The following is a 21,357-nucleotide window of genomic DNA, read 5'->3' as shown; positions in this document are numbered from 1 at the left end:
TTTTACAGGGTTCTAACATTTAAAGCAGGCAGGAGTGGGGAATGTTTAGTCCTTGAGCCTTGTAGGGGCGTCAAACTCATCAATCCCAGTTAACATCACAGCTTCACCAAACAGTAGTTCCAGCCATGATGAGTAAGTTAATGAAATGTTTGAGCAAATATAGCAAGCTAGTTTTTAAGTTGATAATTCTTTATGGCTCATAAATGCTGTTAAAAATACCCCAAATGGCCCTTGGCAGCAAGGCTCCTCGCTCTTGATTTAAATGACACCACACTAAAATATCCTAAGCCTTACTTTTTCATTCACATTATTTTACAGACCTATTCACGGGTTCGTTTATTTTAATTGCTACACAGTAGTCCAATGTGTGAAAAAAGGCAAATTATGTCCATTCTTTACTAATACACATTATGACTGCTTCTAGTTTTTCCCCTATTTATTCTTCCAGGTTAAATAATAATTGCTAATGTTAGTGGCCATCAAATCAATTCCAAAAATGAAGATATTGGGAAAGCTATTCTTTAACTCCAGTAAAGTACTCAACAACTAGCGCAAAGGTTGATGGTTCAAACCCAACCAGTGGCACCTCAGAATCCAGGACTGGGGATCTCAGCTTCTGAGAAGTCACAGTTTGAAAACTCCTATGGAGCAGTTCTACTCTACACACGTGGGGGTCACTCCGAGACAGCAACTTATTATAACTGGTACATAAGTAAAACTGTCACCAGGAAACTGCCTGGGCTTGTTTCACTCCAGTAAAGTAAATTTTGAGAACAGTAAATCAGAGTGTAAATGTTTTAAGCACAAGAGTGGGCAGAGGCCGAGTAGTATTACATAAAGAATTTCTGAAATGGGTGAGTTAATGATCACTAGTTTCGAATTCTTTTGCATTCCTGCAATTCAAGTAAATCCTGATATGGGTAACCAAAATCTCTTCCTGAGACAAAGAATTTATTTTATTGCCAGTTTTTCATAAATATATATAGTGATGTGTCAAGGAAAGACAATAGAACAGTATGCCCCATTAAACACAAATATACATTGAAATTCCAACAATATCATTTGTGGGACATAGGACTAAGTAATTTTATTCTATTTGATTAAGTTTCTTAAAGGAAAAAAATATTTTTAATACTTCATTGAGTAACCCTTGTATTTTTTGGGGTGTGTGTGTGTGTTATTTTGAATTATTTTCTAAATACAGATACTAAGAAATATAAACGTTAGGGTGGTACACTGGTGGTACAGTGGGGTTAAGTGCTAGGCTGTAAACGGAAAGTTTAGCAGTTTCAACATACCTATCACTCCATGGAAGCAAAATGACAAGACATTCTGTTTCTGTAAACATATATGGCCTTGGAGACCTGCTGGGGCAGTTAAAACCAACTCCACGGACATGAGCTGGTTTGGGCTCACAATCATTAAAAAATAACAGTTTCTTAACCTTAGCATTACTGACATTTTAACCCAGACTTAGACTCACTGCTACTGAGTTGATTCCAACTCATAGCTACCTTATGGGGGACGGGAGAGCTGGGCCTGGGGGTTTCTGACACTGTAACTCTTTAAAAGAGTAAAAAACCTTGTTTTTCTCCAGCGGAGTAGCTGGTGGGGGGTGGGGGACGGAGGGCCATCCTGTGCATTACAGGCTGTTGAGCAGTGTCTTAGGCCTCCACTCAGGAAATTCTCCCTTGCCCCTAGCTGTGACAACCACAAATGCCTCCAGACATCGACCACCAGGGGGATAGAAATTTAAACAGCTACTGTTACTTGTAATACATTAAGGCAAACGTGTCCCAGTTTCAACAAAATGCCTTCAACTACAATGTCATTGTGTCCTTGATATATTTTATTGTACATAAATGGTTCTAATTAATTTGGGTGCCTGGAGGCACTATATTTAGTTGAAAATAGTTCATGAAAATATTATGGCAATTATTAAACTATAATGTTCTCTCTGGACAATTCCATAAAGTAACAAAAACACTGACTTCTCTGAAGCACAAACTACTCTTTCATAGCACAACTTTTTTCTCCTTCCCCAAATATTTATTTCTCAATGGAACAGTACTGGCCCAAGGGGAAATAAAATTTTCTTGGAAAGGCAAAAAGAATCTTAGGTATTACAATGGTGTGGTCCTCCAAAGAGTGACATAATGATATTTAGAATATAGCCACAAAATGGATGTCAGAAGAGACTGAAACTTGCTCTCAGTGGAGGAGTGGCTACAGCAAATAGAAGAAAGAATGAAGAAAAAGAGTTGAACAGAAAATTTCAAAGGGTGGTCTAAGGAGATAAAGTATTATAATGAAATATGCGAAGACCTAGAGTTAGAAAACAAAATGGAAGAACATGCTCAGCATGTCTTAACGGCAAGAACTGGAAAATTTTCAAGCTTGGAGTTACAATATTGAAAGAAATTTTATGGGCAAAGTATTGAATAGAGGGCACAAAATAAGATGGAAGAAATACCCAGTGTCACTGTGCCAAATAGAACTAGTCAACATTCATCCATTTCAAGAGACAGCATGCCATCAAGCACTAATGGTACAGAAGGAAGGTCAGCCTGTACTAAAAGTATTAGACAAAAAACCAGAAACAAAACAAAACAAATGGTTCCAGGAATTGACAAATATCAACTAAAATGTTTCAAGCTGATGCAATTTGGAAGAAAGCTGCCAACTGACTGGAAGAAATTCTTTTTTCACCCTCAATCCCAACAGTTTTACTGGCATATAATTCACATATCATATAATTCAATAGTGCAATCACATTACACAACCAGTTTTAGAACATTTTCCGGAAGAAATTCTTACTTGTACCCATTCCAAAGAAAAGTGACCTGTATCATCGGTATCACATGCAAGTAAAATTTTGCTGAAGATCATCCAACAACACTGGCAGCAGTACTTTGACAAGGAGCTGCCAGATATTCAGGCAAGATTCAGAAGAGGAGTTGGAATGAGGGATATCATTGCTGATGTCAGATAGGTCTTGGCTGAAGGCAGAGAATACCAGAAAGATGTGTACGTATGTTTGTTGACTTATTTTCATCTTCAATCTGAACTTAATATGAGCAATTGATGGTCTGTTCCATACTCAGCCCTTGGCCTGGCTTTAGCTGCTAGTATTGAGCTCTTTTCCCTTGTCTCTTTCACAGATGTAGTCAGTTTGATTTCTGTTTATCCCATCTGGAGAAGTCCATATGTATAGTTGCTGCTTACGTTGTTGGGAAAAAAGCACTTGTGATTAAGAAGTCATTGGTCTTGCAAATTGTATCTTGCAATTTCCAGTTTCTTTGGGTTGCGGTGACAATTTGGGCGGGAAATGAAGAAAATATTCTAAAATTGTGTGATGACTGTACAACTCTTTAAGATATTTAAATCACTGAATTGTAAGGTATGTAAATTATGTCACTAAAACGGCTTAAAAAATAGTTACAGTCTCAGAAAGCCACACAGGCAGTTCTGCTTTGTCCTATAGAAGTGCCATGAGTCAGAATTGATTTGAAGGTAGGGAGATTTATTTTTTGGTTTTTGATAACATAAAGACCTGAGGGATCTCAGAATAAAAGCATTTTGCTCCTTTACAAGTGTATAAAGTCTTATTTTAACTTAAGTTTTCAAGAAAATCTATCAAATTTTGAAACCCTTTGAAAGAAGGTCAAAATTGGTAGTTTCCTCAAAAATAAATACAAGTATTCCTCCTAAAAACCATCTATTTTATTAGGACCAGTACTGTGATAATTGTTTCTAGAAGAGTGAATACACAGGATCTTTTAGTTCTTTAGAACAGAGTAAACTAATTTGAATTGAGACTAGAAATCACCATTTTACATCTCCCATCATCATGGAACACTTTGACAAGTTCTAGTTACATATTTTACATCTTGGCCTTTTAAGAGTTAGACTCAAAGCAAACTCACTGCCATCTAGTCGATTCCGATTCACAGCTACGCTTGCAGACACAGTAGACAGCTGCGTCACTTTTCCTGCTGAGTGGCTAGTGGCTTTAGAAAGCTGAACTTTTAGTTAGCAGCCCCACACGTAACCCACTACTCTATCAAGACTCCAACAAGTTATTTACACTACTACTTAATAGGGAAGAAGAGGATGAGGTGGTATTGGCTTTAGCACAGAAGCATATTAAGAAAATGGATGTAGTAGATGAAGATTTAAATAAAACTGCATACTTTGCTTTATATAATTGATAAATATCTGAGCATATAATATAGCCATTTTCAAGTGTGGGAGTATAATATAGGCATTTTCAAGTGTGGGAGTACCAATCCCAAGGGAGGGGGCATTTGGAAATACCTGTGCTGTTTTGATTGTGTCAGGGCTGGAAGCACTTGTGGCACTGAGAGTACAAGGGTTAGGAATGCTAACACTCCCCCCCCCACTGTAATGCATGAGGAAATCCTATACAACAAACAACTAGTTCAAAAGCCCAATAAAGTCCCTACTCAGAAATACTTGAATGTAGAAAGGAGAAAAGATATATGCATACTGAAAAATGATTACCACCACTAAGTGTTGCTTGTTTTACATCTACTGTGGAGAAAATATGTAGTATGAGGGGGTCCCCCCACCAAGAAATTTTTTTTTCAAACAAAACAACCTATTACCTTCAAAGTACTCGCCATTATACTTAATAATATTTGTCAAATCTGCAATTGTATTCTTGAAAACATCTCTCAAAATTATCTGTTTGGATAGCTGACAGCACGTCCCTTATTTTTGTCTTCTCTTCTGTGCCATCAAATTACTGTCCTTTCTGGTCCCTCCAAATTCCCAAACAAAAAGAAGTCTCACGGGGCGAGGTCAGGTGAGTCAGGTATGTATGGCAGGAGAGGTATGCTGTTTTTGCCAAAAACTTTGCCAAAAAGATGGCTGTGTGAGCAGGTGTAGTTGTGGTGGCAAAGCCAGTCCCCGTGTGCCATAAATCAGGCCTTTTTGTAGCACACTGTTATGCAATCTTTTCAGAACCTCTAAATAGAAAGCTCGATTACCTGACCTTGTGGAACAAACACCAAATGCACTATCCCCAGAGATAAAAACAAAAACAAAAACAAATGCACATCATCTTGATCTTTCATTTCACTTGATGAGCTTTTTTGGGGGCAAGGCGATGATAGCGTCTTCTACTGGCTGACTGATGTTTGCTTTCAGGGTCATAAGAATAGCACCATGTCTTGTCACCAGTAATGCCTTGGGGAGAAAACTTTCGGTCGCTTAGGAGCTGTTCTTTCAAAGCATGGCTGGTTTCCAGTAGATGCTCGTTTTGCTGGTTAGTCAGAACCTGATGCACACCTTTTGCAGCAAGCCTTCTCCTTCCCAAATCTTCTGTTAAAATTTATTGAACCGATAGTCTAGAGAACTTCCCCATCTAGTTTTTAAACAAAAGTTTAAAAACAATGACTAGTCAGTGGTCCGCCATCAATCTTCAAGCACTAGTGCACAAATTTTGTGGACATTTCGACCATTCAGGAGGTGGACAGATATCCAGAATAAGATTAGTCATCAATCGACATTTCACCTTTTTTGAAACGTGAACAGCACTCATACACCCCCTAGCATTGTCCCTGCAACACCCAACAGTTTCTGTGGCATTTTTCCAGAGCAGGAAAACAAAAATTCATAGCTGCTCACTATTCTCTTACATCAAACATCACAAAAAATGGGGTTTGAGTGAAACTGCTTTTATGATAAAATTCACTGTGAGCAGAAAGCACCTTCCCCATTGACGACGCTGGGTACACTAACTCAGAGCGGGTTGCTAGATGCTCACCTAGCGGGAAAATTTCGTACGACGAAAGTTCCACCCAGTGGAGCTTTTTTCTGTTTCTGTTTTTTTTTTTTTTGCAGGGGGTTACTCCCTTGTATAGAAACTCAGGAAGAGGAATAATGGAATAGATGAGCTCCTCAAGAGTGGCTAGGAAATATGGAAAAGTTTAAAAACAATGACTAGTCTGGACACATTTAGTTGACTACGTAATTTATCAGATTGGGACAAATTATGAACCTCTACTCAGTAAGAATAACTGGTAGGAATAGGAAGATGTTTTTTGCTCAAAATATGCTTCCACCCAAATTATATGGCATGGCATTCAGGGGCTCAGAATGGCCCAGTCACGGCCAGCAGTTGTTGACAGGTGTCCATTCTAAGATGCTGTCACAGGAATGCCCTTACCACTGTCTACGTGGCCTATTATGTAATTCCCTACAGCTCCCTGCAAAATCCACTTGCACTCCTCGTTTCATTTTCCTTTGCCCTCTTCTAAAGTCAGATTGCAGCAAAGCACAAACATGAGCCATCTATATGAGGTACTTTCAAAAATGGAATTAAAAGATAATGAACTAATTTCTCAACCCCTTTGAAGCCCTCTTGAATTTGAGACACAATTAAAACACACACACAAAACACCATCTTTTAAGAAGTATATAAATACATAATTGTTCAAGAGAAAAATTGCTACTGACATTAATACAGGGTTATATGGGTATATATTTACATATAATTAGAATAGTATAATTTTATGGAAAGAGAAGTAAATTTTTTGAGTCTGTAAAAAGGTTACTTCTTTACAAGAGGGACACCTAGTGGCTAGATCCTAAAACAAGGCTGGCATTCTTACATAGAAATCCATGCTATTTGTCTAAAAATTGGGCACACATCTATATGCCACAAGTATAAGAGGAGCACATACTAGAATCCTGGGCCAACAGGAAGAATTTGGAAAGCTAAGATATCACAGTTTCAAGCTGACAATGGAATGAATGCTAGTCAGAAGGCCTGGGTTGCTTACAACTCAGAAGGTTGAGGCCAATATAGAAACAAAACCAAACGGGTCAAACTTTGACTGTGGTCAGTGTGGAGTTAAGATTATTGGGGAGGGCCTCCTAGTCCAAAGCATTCTCTCCTGTTGTACCAAAGTACATTCCCCATTTCCCTGTCAAATCCTAAGCCCCAAATATCCAGGAAAATAATACATGAGACTTCTAGAAGCATTTAAGAGACCCAAGAACAACTACTGCAGCCTGCAGTCCTGATTTCTGTGGCTTTCTAGTAAGATAGTAAAGCACAACTAAAAATAAATGTATTTTTAAGATAATCTTTTAAAAGGACAATAATGCCACCACTGATGACAACAGAATGAGGTTTTTCTATTTCATTCTATCATGTGCTTTGTTTTGATTTTGTATGTTTCTCTGTATATGCGACCTAGCACAGGCAAACCTACGGAGACAACAACTGGAATAACAGCTGCAAAAGGACAGGCACGGAGGCTGGCAGAAAAAGGAGAGCTAATAACGAGTACAGGAAGAAGAAACACCCTGCAATCGATAGTGGTGATGGTTGCACAAACGAACGTGGCTGCACTACTGAAATGTATGATATGTGAATTACATGTTGGGGAAAATTAAAAATAAACTAATTAAAAAATACTTCTAAAGGATAACATTTTCAATTCTACATCTATTACTGGGTCTTTAAAAAACAACATTATTTTTAAAATGCATTTGTTTTAAAATAAGCTGTATATATATATATATATATATATATGATCTAAGAATAAAAAAGGGTATACAATTCCTATTCATCCAAAATCAGCTACTACTATGTATATTGTTTATCTTTCTATGGATAACATATAAAAAATTATAATTTTTTTAACACAATTGTAGTGTACAAGGAACAAGGTTTTGCATCTACCTTTATTCACCTAGAATTTATTCCTATCATTTCACTTTAGATTGCCACATTCTTTTTTACTGTATAGGCATAACATAATTTGTTAAGTCACCCACCACTGGTAAACATTTAGATTTTAGCAAATTTGAATGGTATAACCTGTACATAAATCATTTTCTACATGAATAGGCATATCTATCAGATAAATTCCTATAAATAGATATATTTCAAGAATAATTATTATGCCTTTCTGATCCATCTCTTTTCCACTACTCAATGATCTTTCTATTAAGGCCGGTGCTTACTTCAAATAATTTAAACACAGTAGAGAAGAAGACCCAGCAGCTCTCTTGATCTCTCACATTTATACGTTTCAGAGAAATCCATAGGGGCTGTGGTGACTGAGTGGTTAAGCACAACTGCTAATCAAAAGGTCAGCTGCTTTCAGGGGAGAAAGATGTGGTAGGTGGTAACCACCAAGATTTGCAGCCTTGAAAACTCAATGGTGCAGTTCTACTGGCCCTAGGGCTGCTGTGAATCGAAATAAACTGGATGGCAATGGGTTCTGCTCTGCTTTGGGTTTAGAGCAATATAACAAACATACTGAGTTCACTAGGAAAGAAATCTTCAGGGGCCAACTGGAAGGAGGAACTAAGCTGAAACGACACTCGTGAGGCATGTGCCAAACTTGATAACCAAAAGGCTTGTGATTCCACAGAGACAGTGAACTAGTCCAAGCTGGAGACTCTACACTGAGATCACTGGATAGACTCAGGGAGAGGGGAAATCAGAAATGTCTTGCCCACTGGCAAAGGTTTGAGACACAAGAGAACTTAGTTTCTAAGGAAAGAAGCATTAAAAAAAAAAAAAAAAGGCCTTAAGTGACAATGCATAATCAAGAAATGCCTCAAAAAGGCTTTGGGTTTAAATCATAACTATTAGCAGAGTCTGAAAATATAAACACTGAAAAACGAAAGAGAGTTTGAGACTGGTGCCGCGGAGTATCTGGCATACGCAAACACATGCTGCTTTCTACATAAAGTCCAGATGCCTGAGTTCACAGTAACATATTAGATCACAGCAAAGACGGAAAATCAGTCACCACAGTCAAGTTAATGGAAAGAGCAGACAGAACTAGATAGTAGAGACCACCAAAATGCCACATATTAAGATTTAAATAAAGAAAATTAAATTTAAAATTTATACAACAAATGTTTCAAAGGAATGTTAAAAAAAAAGTCAGAAAGAACAACAAACAAAAAAATCTATTTAAACAGCCAGACAGATTTGGGAAAGAAACGGAACTTCTAGAAATAAAAAAAAACTGTATGAAGTGGAAACAAAATAAAACCCACCTAAATGGATAGGTTGGGAGAAAGAGGCTGTCTACCCCCACAGTTAGTCTTAGGAATTGACGGGGGCACTTCTACTCTGTCCTATGTATAGGGTTTGTTATGAGTCAGAACCAACTTGACGGCAGTCAGGGGTGTTTTTTTTTGTTTTGTTTTGAAATGGAGAGGTTAAAGATCAGACTAGACTCAGTTGATGAGAAAAATCAGCAAGCTGTATGATATTGCTGAATACACTTCCCAGAATGTAACAAAGAATTAGAAACCATGTGAGATTACTAAAATGCATTAGAATTTTCCAGAACTGTCCATATTCAGAATGCACAGCAAACCCAAGGAAGATAAGTAACAAGAAATCACACCAAGACACATTTCAGAAGCTACAGAAAGCAGCTACCAAAGCAACAGGACAGAGTACCTACAAAACCGTTCAACAGCTCCAGAAAGTATTGGGAAAGGGTCATCATTTTTCTGTTTGTATGTGTGGTGTATTGGGGTGTATTGAAAACATACATGTGTGGTGTATGTGGGGTGTATTGAAAACATACACCCCAAAACATTTGGGCAGCACAACTGCAACACTTACAAGTCACAGACATTAATTACCCTTTCCATGTCATTAATGACTCGGCTTTTCCAAAGCATCACACCGCCACTGACATACACTCAATACCACCAACAAAATTCTCCCCTTTCCCCCTTGCTCCCAACCAACTACTAATCACTTGCTTATAAACATTCCTGCTCATTAGCAGGCAATGGCCTCCATACGAGACCACAGTCACGGTGTGTGAAAGCCAGAATTAACATAGACCACATAAGGGATAAGAGCTGGAAGAACCATTACTAATTGAGTAGAACTCACTAGCAAGTAGTAATAATAAAAACAATAATGGAGACGTCGGACAGGGCAAAATATGACAAAATAATAATTTATGAATTATCAAGGGCTCATGGTGGGGGGGGCAGGGAGGGAGGGGGAAAAATGAGGACCTGATGCCAGGGGCTTAAGTGGAGAGCAAATATTTTGAGAATGATGAGGGCAATGAATGCACAAGTGTGCTTTACACAATTGATGTATGTATGGATTGTGGTAAGAGTTGTATGAGCCCCTAATAAAACGATTAAAAAAAAGTTTTCAAAAAAAATAATAATGTGCTAAGTCAGTTTGTTTTTCCCCGCTAAATGAGTGTTCACAGAGACTCTATAGAATGGAACACTGCCTGGTCTTGCGCCATCCTCAACTGCTATGCTTGAGCCCCATTGAAGCCACTCCATAAATCCATCTCTTCCTCCCTGACCCTCTACTTTACAAGGGATTGGTTTCTCCTGATAACATATCTAAAGTATGTAAAATGAAGTCTAGCCAACCTTGCTTCTAAGGAACTTTCTGGATGTATTTCTTTCAAAACAGATTTGTTCATTTTTATTACAATTCATGGTGCTTTCAATATTCTTCATCAACACTGTATTTCATATGCATAAATTTTCATGTGGTCTTCCTTATTCATTGTCTATTTATCACATGCATATTAAGTGAATGAAAATATCAGAGACTGGATCAGGCACAGCTTAGTGCTCACAGTAACATTCTTGCTTTTCAACAAGTTAAAGAGAGCTTGTGAAGCAGATTTGCCCAATGCAATGCCATCTGATTTCTTGACTGATGTTTTCAGGAGTACTGATTGTGGATCCAAGCAAGATGAAATCCTTTGACAACCTCAAGCTTTTCCCTACTTATCATGCTATTCACTGGCCCAACTATGACATTTTTGGTTTTCTTTATACTGAGTTGTAGTCCATACTGCTTTTCATTAGCCAGTGTTTTTTAAGCCTTCCTCGCTTTCAGCAAGCAAGGTTAAGCCACCTGAGTTAGTTAATTGTGCCAGCCTGGCCGATAATCACATGTGGGGCTGGTTGAAAGGCGGAGGGATAAATGGGTGGTGAAGCCTCACCTTTCTAGTTCTCGGGTCTCTTGTTTTGTGATGGATGCACCGGGTGCAGCTGCCTTAGCAGTTCCCTGCTTCAGCTTGCAAGATTGACTTCCTACAAGACATCCCCAAGGAGAAGCCACATGGACCTATCCCGATGCAGCCCTGGGTGCTGGAGCAGCCGTGTGGAGACCCCTGCTAGTGCTGAGATGCTTGTTCATTCACTGACTCAGCTTTCCTCTTGCAGTCGGCATCATTGCCTCTGTTTTGTGAGGTGGAGGACTTTGTGGACTGGTGTTGGGTTAATGGGTTAATGTTGGACTTGTGGGCTTGGGCAGCATTGGGTTGGGATGTTTTCGTGATGCACCTTTTTACATAAAACTCTCTTATACATGAGTCGCTGTGGATTTGTTTCTCCAAAGTACCTAGACTAATAAACCACCTGCACACCGCAGGTTGCTAATAAGCCTTCTTCATATAGTCCAGTTTCTCAGATTTGCTCAATATACAAATTGTATAAGTATGGTGAAAGTACACCACTCTTGACACACACCTTACCCAATTTTAAAACACACAGTATTCCCTTGTCCTCTTTGTCTATATACAAATTCTGCTTAAGCACAATGCAGTGCTCTAGAATTTCCATTCTTCTCAATGTAATCCATCCTTTGCTATGATCCACAGCTGAATGTCTTACGTAGTCAATACAACACAAGTAAACATCTTTCTGGCACTCTGCTTTCAGCCATGATCCAGCTGATGCCAGCAGTTATGCCCTTTGTTTTATGTCCTCTTCTGAATCTGGCCAGCATCTGTGGCAGCCCTATCCCAATTACTGCTGCAACTGTTGTTGGATAATCTTCAGCAAAATTCTACTTACATGTGCCATTTATGATATGGTTCAAAAATTTTTATTCTGTTGGGTCACTTTACTTTGGATTGGGCACATATATGGATTTCTTCCAGTAAGTTGCCCAGGTAGCTATCTTCTAAATTTCTTGATATAGCTTGTTTACCAGTCATCATGTATTATTTACTACAGGTCCAGTTCTAGGTATTTCACTGGATTCTCTGATGCACCCAGATCATTTTATCTTTGCCAAGGTCACTTTATTTGTACTGAGTGACAGAAATAATATTCAAATCCACATTTCTAAAACCTCAGCCACTTTTTAACAGAGGCTGAAAAAATGCATTGAAAATTAGTCTCTTAAAACCAAAATGCTGGTATAGTGGAGTTTCTTTGTAAAGATTTTATCTCCTTTCAGCAGCTATCATCTAAAACCCCAATTATGAACAAAATCCTAGGACATGGAAAGCTCTGTGGAGCATGTTCTGTTGTGTTACAGGTGGGATCACAAGAGCCAGAACCAACCAGCAACATTCTTTTTTCCTTTCTTTTTCCCCCCAATCATTTTATTGGGGGCTCATACAACTCTTATCATAATCCATACATACATCAATTGTATGAAGAACATTTGTACATTCGCTCCCCTCATCATTCTCAAAACATTTGCTCTCCACAGCAACATTCTTTAAAGATAGCCATTCCACTGAAAACTCACTTAACATATCATCAGCCATTGTTTTTAAAATTCATTTAGTAGCAAGGCAGTGGGCTCAAACACAGCAACAGGCATTACGTTTGGGAACTCGTGGTTTAGATTATCAAAGAGGCTAATAAATCGGCTCAAAAGTCAATTGTCCTCATGGGAAACCACTAAAGATGTGAATAAAACCCTATAGCGCCAAATTACTTTCAATTCACAAGCAAAAGAGAAAATGACAGAAATTCACGCTGCCATTTCAGAGACCTAAAATCCTCCCAAAATAGTGGATAATCTAAATTTGGGTCCCAACCTCGTATACTAAGGCACTGCCATCCGGTGGATTCAGTCATAATAACCTTAGGCAATAAGCACTCACAAATATTTATGCATCTAGAGACATATAAAACATTAAACTATAAATTCTTTAGTTTTAAGAAATACGCTGATTGAAATACATTTTATATCTAATAGAGCACAAACCAATTTCACCTTAAAATTAAAACAATTCATGTCAGTTTCTAGAAGTTTCCAAATACACAAAGGCAAAGCCTTGTAGTGGATAAATCCAAGCTGTTGGTTTACTTTTGTAAGCCAACTAGAAAAAGGACAAACCACTTTCATGATTTTTAGTCATATACAATAAATGGAGAGAACATCTTTGAGAAGCTGGACGATCTAGGAGAACAAGGATAATTCTGGTGGTTCTTGTAGGAAATAGTATAATCTGAATGGAATGCTAGGTTACCTCATCCAATTCACTAACCATTCATGTGAGATGCAGAGAAAGTGATTTGGACAAACTCTAGGACTCCCTTTCAATTACACTGTTCTGTAAACTGCAAGGGCAGAGCCATCAGAGTTATTCAAGGTTGTAATCATGACTCAGGATGAAGGAGAATCAAGTTTTCTAGCTCTACATCTCAAATCTTACCTTCTGAAAACTATCAACCAATAACTTTGTTATAAAAGCTTGTTCTCAATTTATGCCTTCATCTTGGTGTTGAACAATAACAACAACATACTTTGGGAAGCAACACTGAGCACATACCATACTCTAAATGATATGCTATGAGAAATTAGACACTTACTTCTTATCAAAAAATGTTGAATTCTCTTTTCTCTTAGTGAAACCATTGGGTAGAAGTTTTAAGCAAATGCCTTGCCTCCGGGCACGGTTTTTCAAAAAGTGCATCTAATAGCCCAAAACATAAAAATTAAATTTAAAATTCCTTAATTTTCAAAAATGATGTTTAATAAATAAATGGAATCTACTGAGTGATTTATCACACATATAAACAGTAAATAGTAGGACCTCATTTAACCTCTACAATAATACTGAGATAGGACCTATTATCACTCTCATTCTAGCAATGATGATTAATGCTATTATTACATTATATAGCTATTTCTGAAAGGTAAAGCTTGTATTAAAGCACAGGTCTGTCTAATTTAATTCTTGAGCCTCTGCTTCTAGCTATAGATCCCATTAGGCAAAGAATTTCATGAGATGAAGCACATGCATGCACCCCCCACTTAGCAATTATCGAAGCTGCTGACGACAGTTCTGTATTTCCTCGTGGCTTGTTTTATGCCATGTTGTTGGTCACTAGATTTCAGCTCAGAGACCCGTGTGAGAGAACAGAACTGCTTCACAAGTTTTCTAGGCTGAAATTTTTACAGGAGTAGATCACCAGGTCTTTTTTCCCATGGAACTACAGGGTGGTTTGAATTGAATTGCCCATCTTTTTAAGTTAGCAGCCAAAGGCCAAACCAAAGCCAATGTCATTGAGTCGATTCCATCTGGTACCTCCAACCAGAGCTCAGGAAATTAATGAAACTGCCCTTAACGTATGATATGAAAAACTGCAAGTTCCTTTGCATGGCAAAGGCACTGGTGACCTAGCCTCTCACTGCTGGTCAAACTTTCCTGCCTCCGAAATCAAAGACTGCAGCCTTCCGTAGGGATCTCGGAAGTACTATGCACTGCCGGGACAATCAACAATCTGTGTTGGAAGTATAGCCAGAATGCTCCTTAGAATTGAGGACAGTGAGTGAGACTTTTAAATTGCAGCCACGGAGTTGATTCTGACTCCTAGCAATCCTCTAGGGCTGAGAAGAACTGCCCCCAGAGGGTTTCTTTCTAAAGGCAAAATTATCTGAGCTTATATTCATTTCTTATGTTTCCCTACAATACAACCATCACGAGGAGGCCTTATTTTGTTCACTGCTATCTCCCCAGAAAAGTGCTGAATTGTGGCAGCCACTTAATTTACTGAATGAAAGAATGAACCTAATTGGCCGAAAGGAAGTACAATGGAAAGGGATTAGAATAAATACTTACATGTTTATTTCCCATTGGTCTTTTCAAAAAAGTATCTCTAGAAATATAGTCTGCTGTTCTTGCTACATCTTCCAAAAATCGATAATCTAAAAAATGCCAAAATAGGAAAATAAATGAATGACCAAAGTCAGTCACTAAGAGACATCAAAAATGTCTAAGATCACTTACCACTTAGAAGATTCATTTCAGTAAACTGCTTTATTGAGACAAATGCAGTTTTATCTCGAACTCCATTGCATGTCAGTTCTGCTTTGTGTTTCTTGACACAGGGCAAACTGAAGAGGCAAAGAGAAAGTACTTTGATATTTGGTGGTAAGAAGAGTAGAAACAGAACAAAAAAGACAGGGAATTTACATATACCTGCAGGAATATCGCATACAACGTGGGCATCTGTACTTGGCTTCTTCTGTACCACAAGTTTCACACCTACAAAAGTCCATATGTAATTTATTAAATTATCAAGTATTAATTATACAGACCAATTTATAAATTTGAATGCCTATTCAATTACCCATCACACTCAATTTACAGACATGTAATTACATAGAATCAAGTATCAGCTGAGGTAAATTTAGCAAAATGTTTCACAGCTGTCTAACATTCGAAATCTTGCTTCTACAAAACCATCTTGATGTGACATCTACGTTTACAATGTTAACATTTCATTCAAGAAAATGTATTAATTTTTAAAATCTCATTTTGTACTACCCACGGAGAATTAGATTCACTGATATTTTAACTTTCACTCCCCGACAATCACATAATAAATGTGTACGTGTGCGCATGTGTGTACTGTGTAAGTATCCAGAAGTTCAATCCATAAACTATGTATAGCAAAGAATACAGCAAAGAAAAATATTAGACCCAGTCAAATTTAGCTAAAGTAGTAGTTGCATCATCGTCCTCACGCCACACCCACACGGGAATGGACAATCAAAATATCTAGACATGCCTGACTGTTCTCTGATTGCGGTACCGAATCTACATTCCATGCTACAAAACCATGCTGCAGCTACTTCGATTTGACTTATGCTCTACATAGTAATATTCCCCAGGATCTAGGCATGTTTTTCTTATTTTCTCACATGATCACTCACTGTAAGGTTATTAAAGAGTAAATCAAAAGCAATATATACTCAATTGTACCCAGAAACTATACTATTGAGTTTAAATATTAAGTATGTCTGATATTGTTGGTTTAAAAAAATCTTTTCTCATCTACCTTCTATAAAAGAAAAACCATGCTAAGAGTTTTTTAATAAATCACACAAGCCTATTTTCAAAAGTCTCCCCATGCCCAGACTTTCCTTTCCTAGCTTGGCTATTGCCCATTTGACTTACTACTAACCTCAGTCTATTGAACTTGTTAGCTGACAGCATCCAACAGCCACTGCTTGGCTAAGTCCCCCACCCCCACCCCAGCTCCTAACTCGGGCTGCAGGGACCCAAGCTTGTACTACTTTTCAATCCCTGCAGGTAGCTTCCTCACTTCAGTCAACAGAGAACTCTACAGTTTAGGTCCTCAATTGATTCCACCCCCCAACCTACCTTGACATGGCCAGTTTCCGCTTGTAGCTCACTGGATTGACTGTAGATTCGTCATTCAGCTTTGTATCATCCATCACTTCCTGTTTCACAACGGCTTTCTCTTCTTTTACAAAATCTCCAACCATCATCTCTTCCTGTTTTACGCTCTGGTCAGCCACTACCTCCTCCTTTTTTATCTCAAATTTAACCTCCTCCTCTTCCTTCATATCTAGCCAGCCCACGGCCTCTTCCTTCACTTTCACTTTCTCTTCCTTTATCTCAGCCCCAGCACCCACCTTCTCTTCTTTTATTAGCAAACTAGCATCCATCTCCTGCTTCACTTCGAAGGTGCCCGCTTTCTCATCCTTCACCTCTGGCCCATCCTCTACCGCTTGCTTCACCCCCTGTGCATCCAGCTTGCAATCTTCTGTTTTTAACCAGTCTGGACTTTCTTGCTTCACAGCCGCTAGGTCCACTCGCAGGTCGTCTGTCCTTTGCCCACTTCCGTCCTCTCCGTCCCCTGTTCTCCACACTCCTGTTAGTCCACCCCCGTCCTTGCCACCGCAGGCCTCGGGCATCCCTGCCAAAGCCTTGCCTCCCTCACCGCACGACTCGGGTCTTAGCTCTGCCCCCTCAGCTCCACTCAGGCAATCGCCTCCCAACGGCCCTTCATTTCCAGCAGCAAACTCCATCAACTCACGAACTGTGATCTCGCTGTAATTAGTCCGCCGAGAGCGCTGCAGCTCTGCCGACAAGAATGAATTACTCTGACCGAAGTCGGCCAGCACAGCACGTGCATGCGCAAGAAGCCGCGGTCGGAGAACGCCGTAAAGCAATGCTGCTGCGTTACGCCACTTCACGACCTTTTGCGGTTCTGCGGAAGGCCGTCCCCGCTCTGGGGAAACCGCGAAAGGCCACGCCCACGGTTTGCACCGCCCTGGGCGGAGCTTAGCCGCTTACTTCCATAAAGTACCAGCCTCTACTGTGTTGTAAGAAGATGGAGGGAAGGAAAAGAGGTTAAACCTTTCAGTCATGAAATGGAGACATCACCCTAATCTGTACTAACGGTTAAATCTAATCTTGTGGAAAAACCGGAGAGTATACTTGATTTTATACTTTTTAGAACTTTTGTGGTTTTTCACTTATACACCATTGTTAGCTACCATGGAATCTGCCTACTCACGGGGACTGCATACACCATCTGTCCCCTTGAAGGTGTTTAACAAGGACAGTACAGATCTCTTAGTGTTGTGAAGTAATAATACGTTACGTGTGGTTGGAGCCAAAAAGTATGGCTGGTTGTGGACGGTTCCAGAGGTTGATTGTGGTTACGATTATTTTTAAACAGGGGATCATGATTTTTATTGTGATTTGGATAGATCTGATATTACAAGTAAATGTTTCCAAATATTTGGCTGAATCTGAATCCTGACATGATGTCAGGAGAAGACTAGTCCCTAGAGAAGGACACCATGCTTGGTAAAGAGGCAGCAAAAAAGAGGAAGGCCCCCAACAAGATGGATCGATCCAATGGCTTCACTGATGGAGTCAATCAAAGGATTAATTGTGAGGACGGCACAGGATTGGGTAGTATTTCGTTCTGTTGTACACAGGGTGGCTATGAGTCCTAACCAACTCGATGTTACCTAATAACAACAATATTCTGATCATTGGCAAAAGCACAATTTGGAACAACAAATACATCATAATTCAGGAGCTTCAATCATGATTGATGAGATTTGAGGAAAAGCTAACAATTAAGTCATCTTCAGGATTCCACTAGAGGGACTAAAGGCACTATATTTGCTGCAGGATGTGAGATAGATTTAGTAACTAGATTTACTTTTTAAAAATTTGTACAAAGTTTTTCTTTGTGGGGGATTTTTTGCACATTAAGACTTAAACGAGGGAACTGATCACAATGATCTACATATAATCCCATCCCTTGGTGGGGGGGGGAACAAAAGTGGGTGAAGGGAAACATTGGTCAGTTTAAGACATGAAAAGATAATTACAATTTATAAAGAGTTCATGAGGGAGGGAGGGGAAAAATGAGCTGATACCAAGGGTTCAAGTAGACAGAAAATGTTTTGAAAATGTTGATGGCAACAAATGTACAAATGTGCTGGACACAATGTATGTATGTATGTATGTATGTATGTATGTATGTATGTATGGTGATAAGAGCTGTACGAGCTCCCAATAAAATTATTTGTAAAAATAAACATAAAAAAAACTTCAAAGAAAAGACAGTGTTTTCTGTGATCTATTAAATTACAAAGGAGGCTTGGTGGCACAAAAGCATTGGGTTACTAGCCACAGTGTTTTTGGTTCAAACCCACAAGCCAATCCACAGGAGAAATGAGAGGCTATCTGCTTTCATACAGCTTTATAGTCTGGAGATCCAAAGGAGCAGTTCAACTCTGTCCTGTAGGGTCCCTATGAGTCAGAATCGATCTGATAGTAATAGGTTATGCTAAACTATGCAGGAAATATCGGAGAAACATTTAAAAACGATTTTAAGTATGGATACACTATAAATAGTGAAATCTGTGAGAATCAGAACTCAATAGGACCAGATTATTTTTCTGGGTTTCACAAGTTTGTTGCTTTTGAATGGGTGCAGCAAATCATTTTTCTATTGTTGATTTTAGTGGAAAATGTTATTTAGTTTTCCTTTTCTGACAGGTTTCCATTTACACTGCCTTTTAGATAGCTAGTGCTACAATAACAGACATACCACAATTGGATGGCTTCTAAAAACTGATGCAGGAGTCTAGAAGTTTGAATTCAGGATGGTGGCTATAGGGAATGTTGTTTCTCCTTGCTGGCTCTGAAGGAAGATCTTTGTCTCCTTTCTCTATCTGGGGCCCTGGCGTTCCTAGGAGATCTATGAGTATTTGACATGAATATTCCTTTGGATCTAGAGAGCTCCCCAATGTCAAAGGATGCCCTCTGCTGCTGGCTCCTCTAGCTTAGCATTAATAGGCTTTCTCTCTCTCCCCACCCCCCTGTCTCCCTCCCTCTCTCTCTCTTTCCCTCTCTATCTCAAGCAGATAAAAAGTGCCGCAGGTCACACTCCAGGGAAAATTCCCTTATATTTCCCTTATAGAACACAGCTCAGGGCTGGGTTGTATCCTGCCCTTAATCCTTTTACAATTGATTAGCCCATCAGATGATATCCTGGGGGATCATTACATAACTGACAAACCAGAGAATCATGTTGACAAATGGACACATTTAGGGGAGGCAAAATCCAATCCATGACATTCCCACCATCCTTTGCCCTTCTGCTGACAATTAATGTACTTGCCACATGGAAAGCACATTCACTTCATTATGTTATCCCCTAAATCTTCCAAGTTCAAATTACAACATGGGGCAAAATTTCTCTTCACCTGTTAATGTAGAATACAAGTTATCTGCTTCCAAACATCACGTTGGAGCAGGCATTTCCATTACAAATGGGAGCTATTGTAAGGCAAGGGATAGGGAGCACCAAACAAGTTAAAAAAAACAGCAAAACTGTTTAATCTGTTCTCTGATCCCATTTAAGCATTGGCTGTGCCCTAAAGATTCTGGGTATTGGTCATGGCTTTTGGGTCTGGGTAAAGGCCCCATAACCCCAGACTTCAGCTCTTAACTTCCAGGCCCACAAGTATGGCAACTCTGACCCAAGCAGTCCCATTCTCCTATTCCATCTGAATGGTGATCCCCAGCAGGCCTTGTTCTGTGCTCTTAGGCATGGCAGTTTAACACAGGCGAACTCTTAACTCCTGAACTGAGTCAACGAAGATCCTGTTAGTAGCAAGATAGGGTGGTTGTTCCTCTCCATGCCTACAGGAAGTTGGAAGCTGATAAGGCTATAGGGCATGTGCAAATTCAGGCCCTTGAGCCAGGGGGTCGGTATACCTAGGTGGGCCCCAATCTAGGCTAGGTGGGTGTGCAGTGCCCTGAGGGTGCCTGTGTTCAGTTTACTGTAATGCCTGAAACTTCTTTTATCCTTTATAAAAACCCACTTAGATCACAAACCAGGCTATGGGATGAATTCTTCCTCATGGGAAGCTAAGGACCGAGGTGTTTCTCACCTGAGCAATCTAAGAATCCGACTATTGGAACCCTAGCATGACAGATCCACACACCAGAGCCAAAATGGTGATGATCTGACCACTGAAAGCCTAGGAAACTGGCTCCACCCAAATAAACCCATCCCCACCCACTGAGACGCTAGAGGCTGTGAACCTGCCCCTGGACAGAGCAGTTTTGCTCCTGTGCTTCCTTGTCTTTTCAGCTTTTGCATCCTGGTGCCTTGGTCTCTTGAAGAGGCCAGTTGGATTCTGCTTTGAGCAAGTCTTGAAAAACTCTTTAGCTCAACGGATAAGTGCCCATGGAAACCACATTCCATCAGTAAGCCTTAGCCCGAAGGCAGATCGCTGGGATCCAAATGCCTAAGTCCGAAGACAAGTGCCCAGAGCCAACCAACTCCTCCAGGCATCTTCCTGTCCAGAGGCACTCTCTCGGCTCTCTGGTGATAGATTCACATCCAGTCTTGTCATCGTCCCCTAGTCTTGCTGCTACCATTTCTCTGCCACTGTTTTTCTCTTTGTCATCTTCAGTCTTATACCTCTCCTGGCTTGCTTCTGAGCCTTCATCAGGATGACCTTTGATGTCCATAATTCTACCAACAATCTCTTCAAGGTAATCTAGGCTTTTACTATTGGGCACTTTAGTAGAATTATGTGTAGCCTCTACTGATTACCCAATTCTAAAACCACTTCCACATTTTAGATATCTAGTAGAGCAGCACCAAATGAGACACATTCTTTCATGGAAAGGGCAACATTTTGTTCTTACTGGTATAGATACTTAGTCTGGATATGGATTTGCCTCACAATGTTCCTACAAAAACTGCCATTCATGAATTTACAAAATGTTTTATTCAATATCATGGTACTCCACAGAG

At 39.5% G+C, this 21,357-nt stretch overlaps 1 protein-coding gene across 1 annotated transcript in view; it reads right to left on the bottom strand.

Moving 5' to 3' along the window:
• The window catches only part of ZNHIT6 (zinc finger HIT-type containing 6), a 54,214-nt gene extending 37,019 nt beyond the window's left edge, over positions 1-17,195 (bottom strand). The window contains exons 1-5 of the mRNA XM_004699281.2: positions 16,416-17,195; positions 15,228-15,293; positions 15,036-15,142; positions 14,868-14,953; positions 13,615-13,718 (exon numbers count right to left, since the gene is read on the bottom strand). Of these exons, the coding sequence (XP_004699338.1) occupies positions 13,615-13,718; positions 14,868-14,953; positions 15,036-15,142; positions 15,228-15,293; positions 16,416-17,086 (1,034 nt within the window). The 5' untranslated portion in view covers positions 17,087-17,195. The remainder of the gene's footprint in view (positions 1-13,614; positions 13,719-14,867; positions 14,954-15,035; positions 15,143-15,227; positions 15,294-16,415) is intronic.
• Between the last annotated feature and the right edge of the window lie 4,162 nt (positions 17,196-21,357).

This window comes from Echinops telfairi, unplaced genomic scaffold (assembly GCF_000313985.2).
Source record: "Echinops telfairi isolate 266 unplaced genomic scaffold, ASM31398v2 ScPeMD7_443;HRSCAF=831, whole genome shotgun sequence".
Taxonomy (NCBI): domain Eukaryota; kingdom Metazoa; phylum Chordata; class Mammalia; order Afrosoricida; family Tenrecidae; genus Echinops; species Echinops telfairi.
The sequence above is the reverse complement of the archived record's forward strand: the minus strand, read 5'-3'. Positions and strand labels throughout refer to the sequence as shown.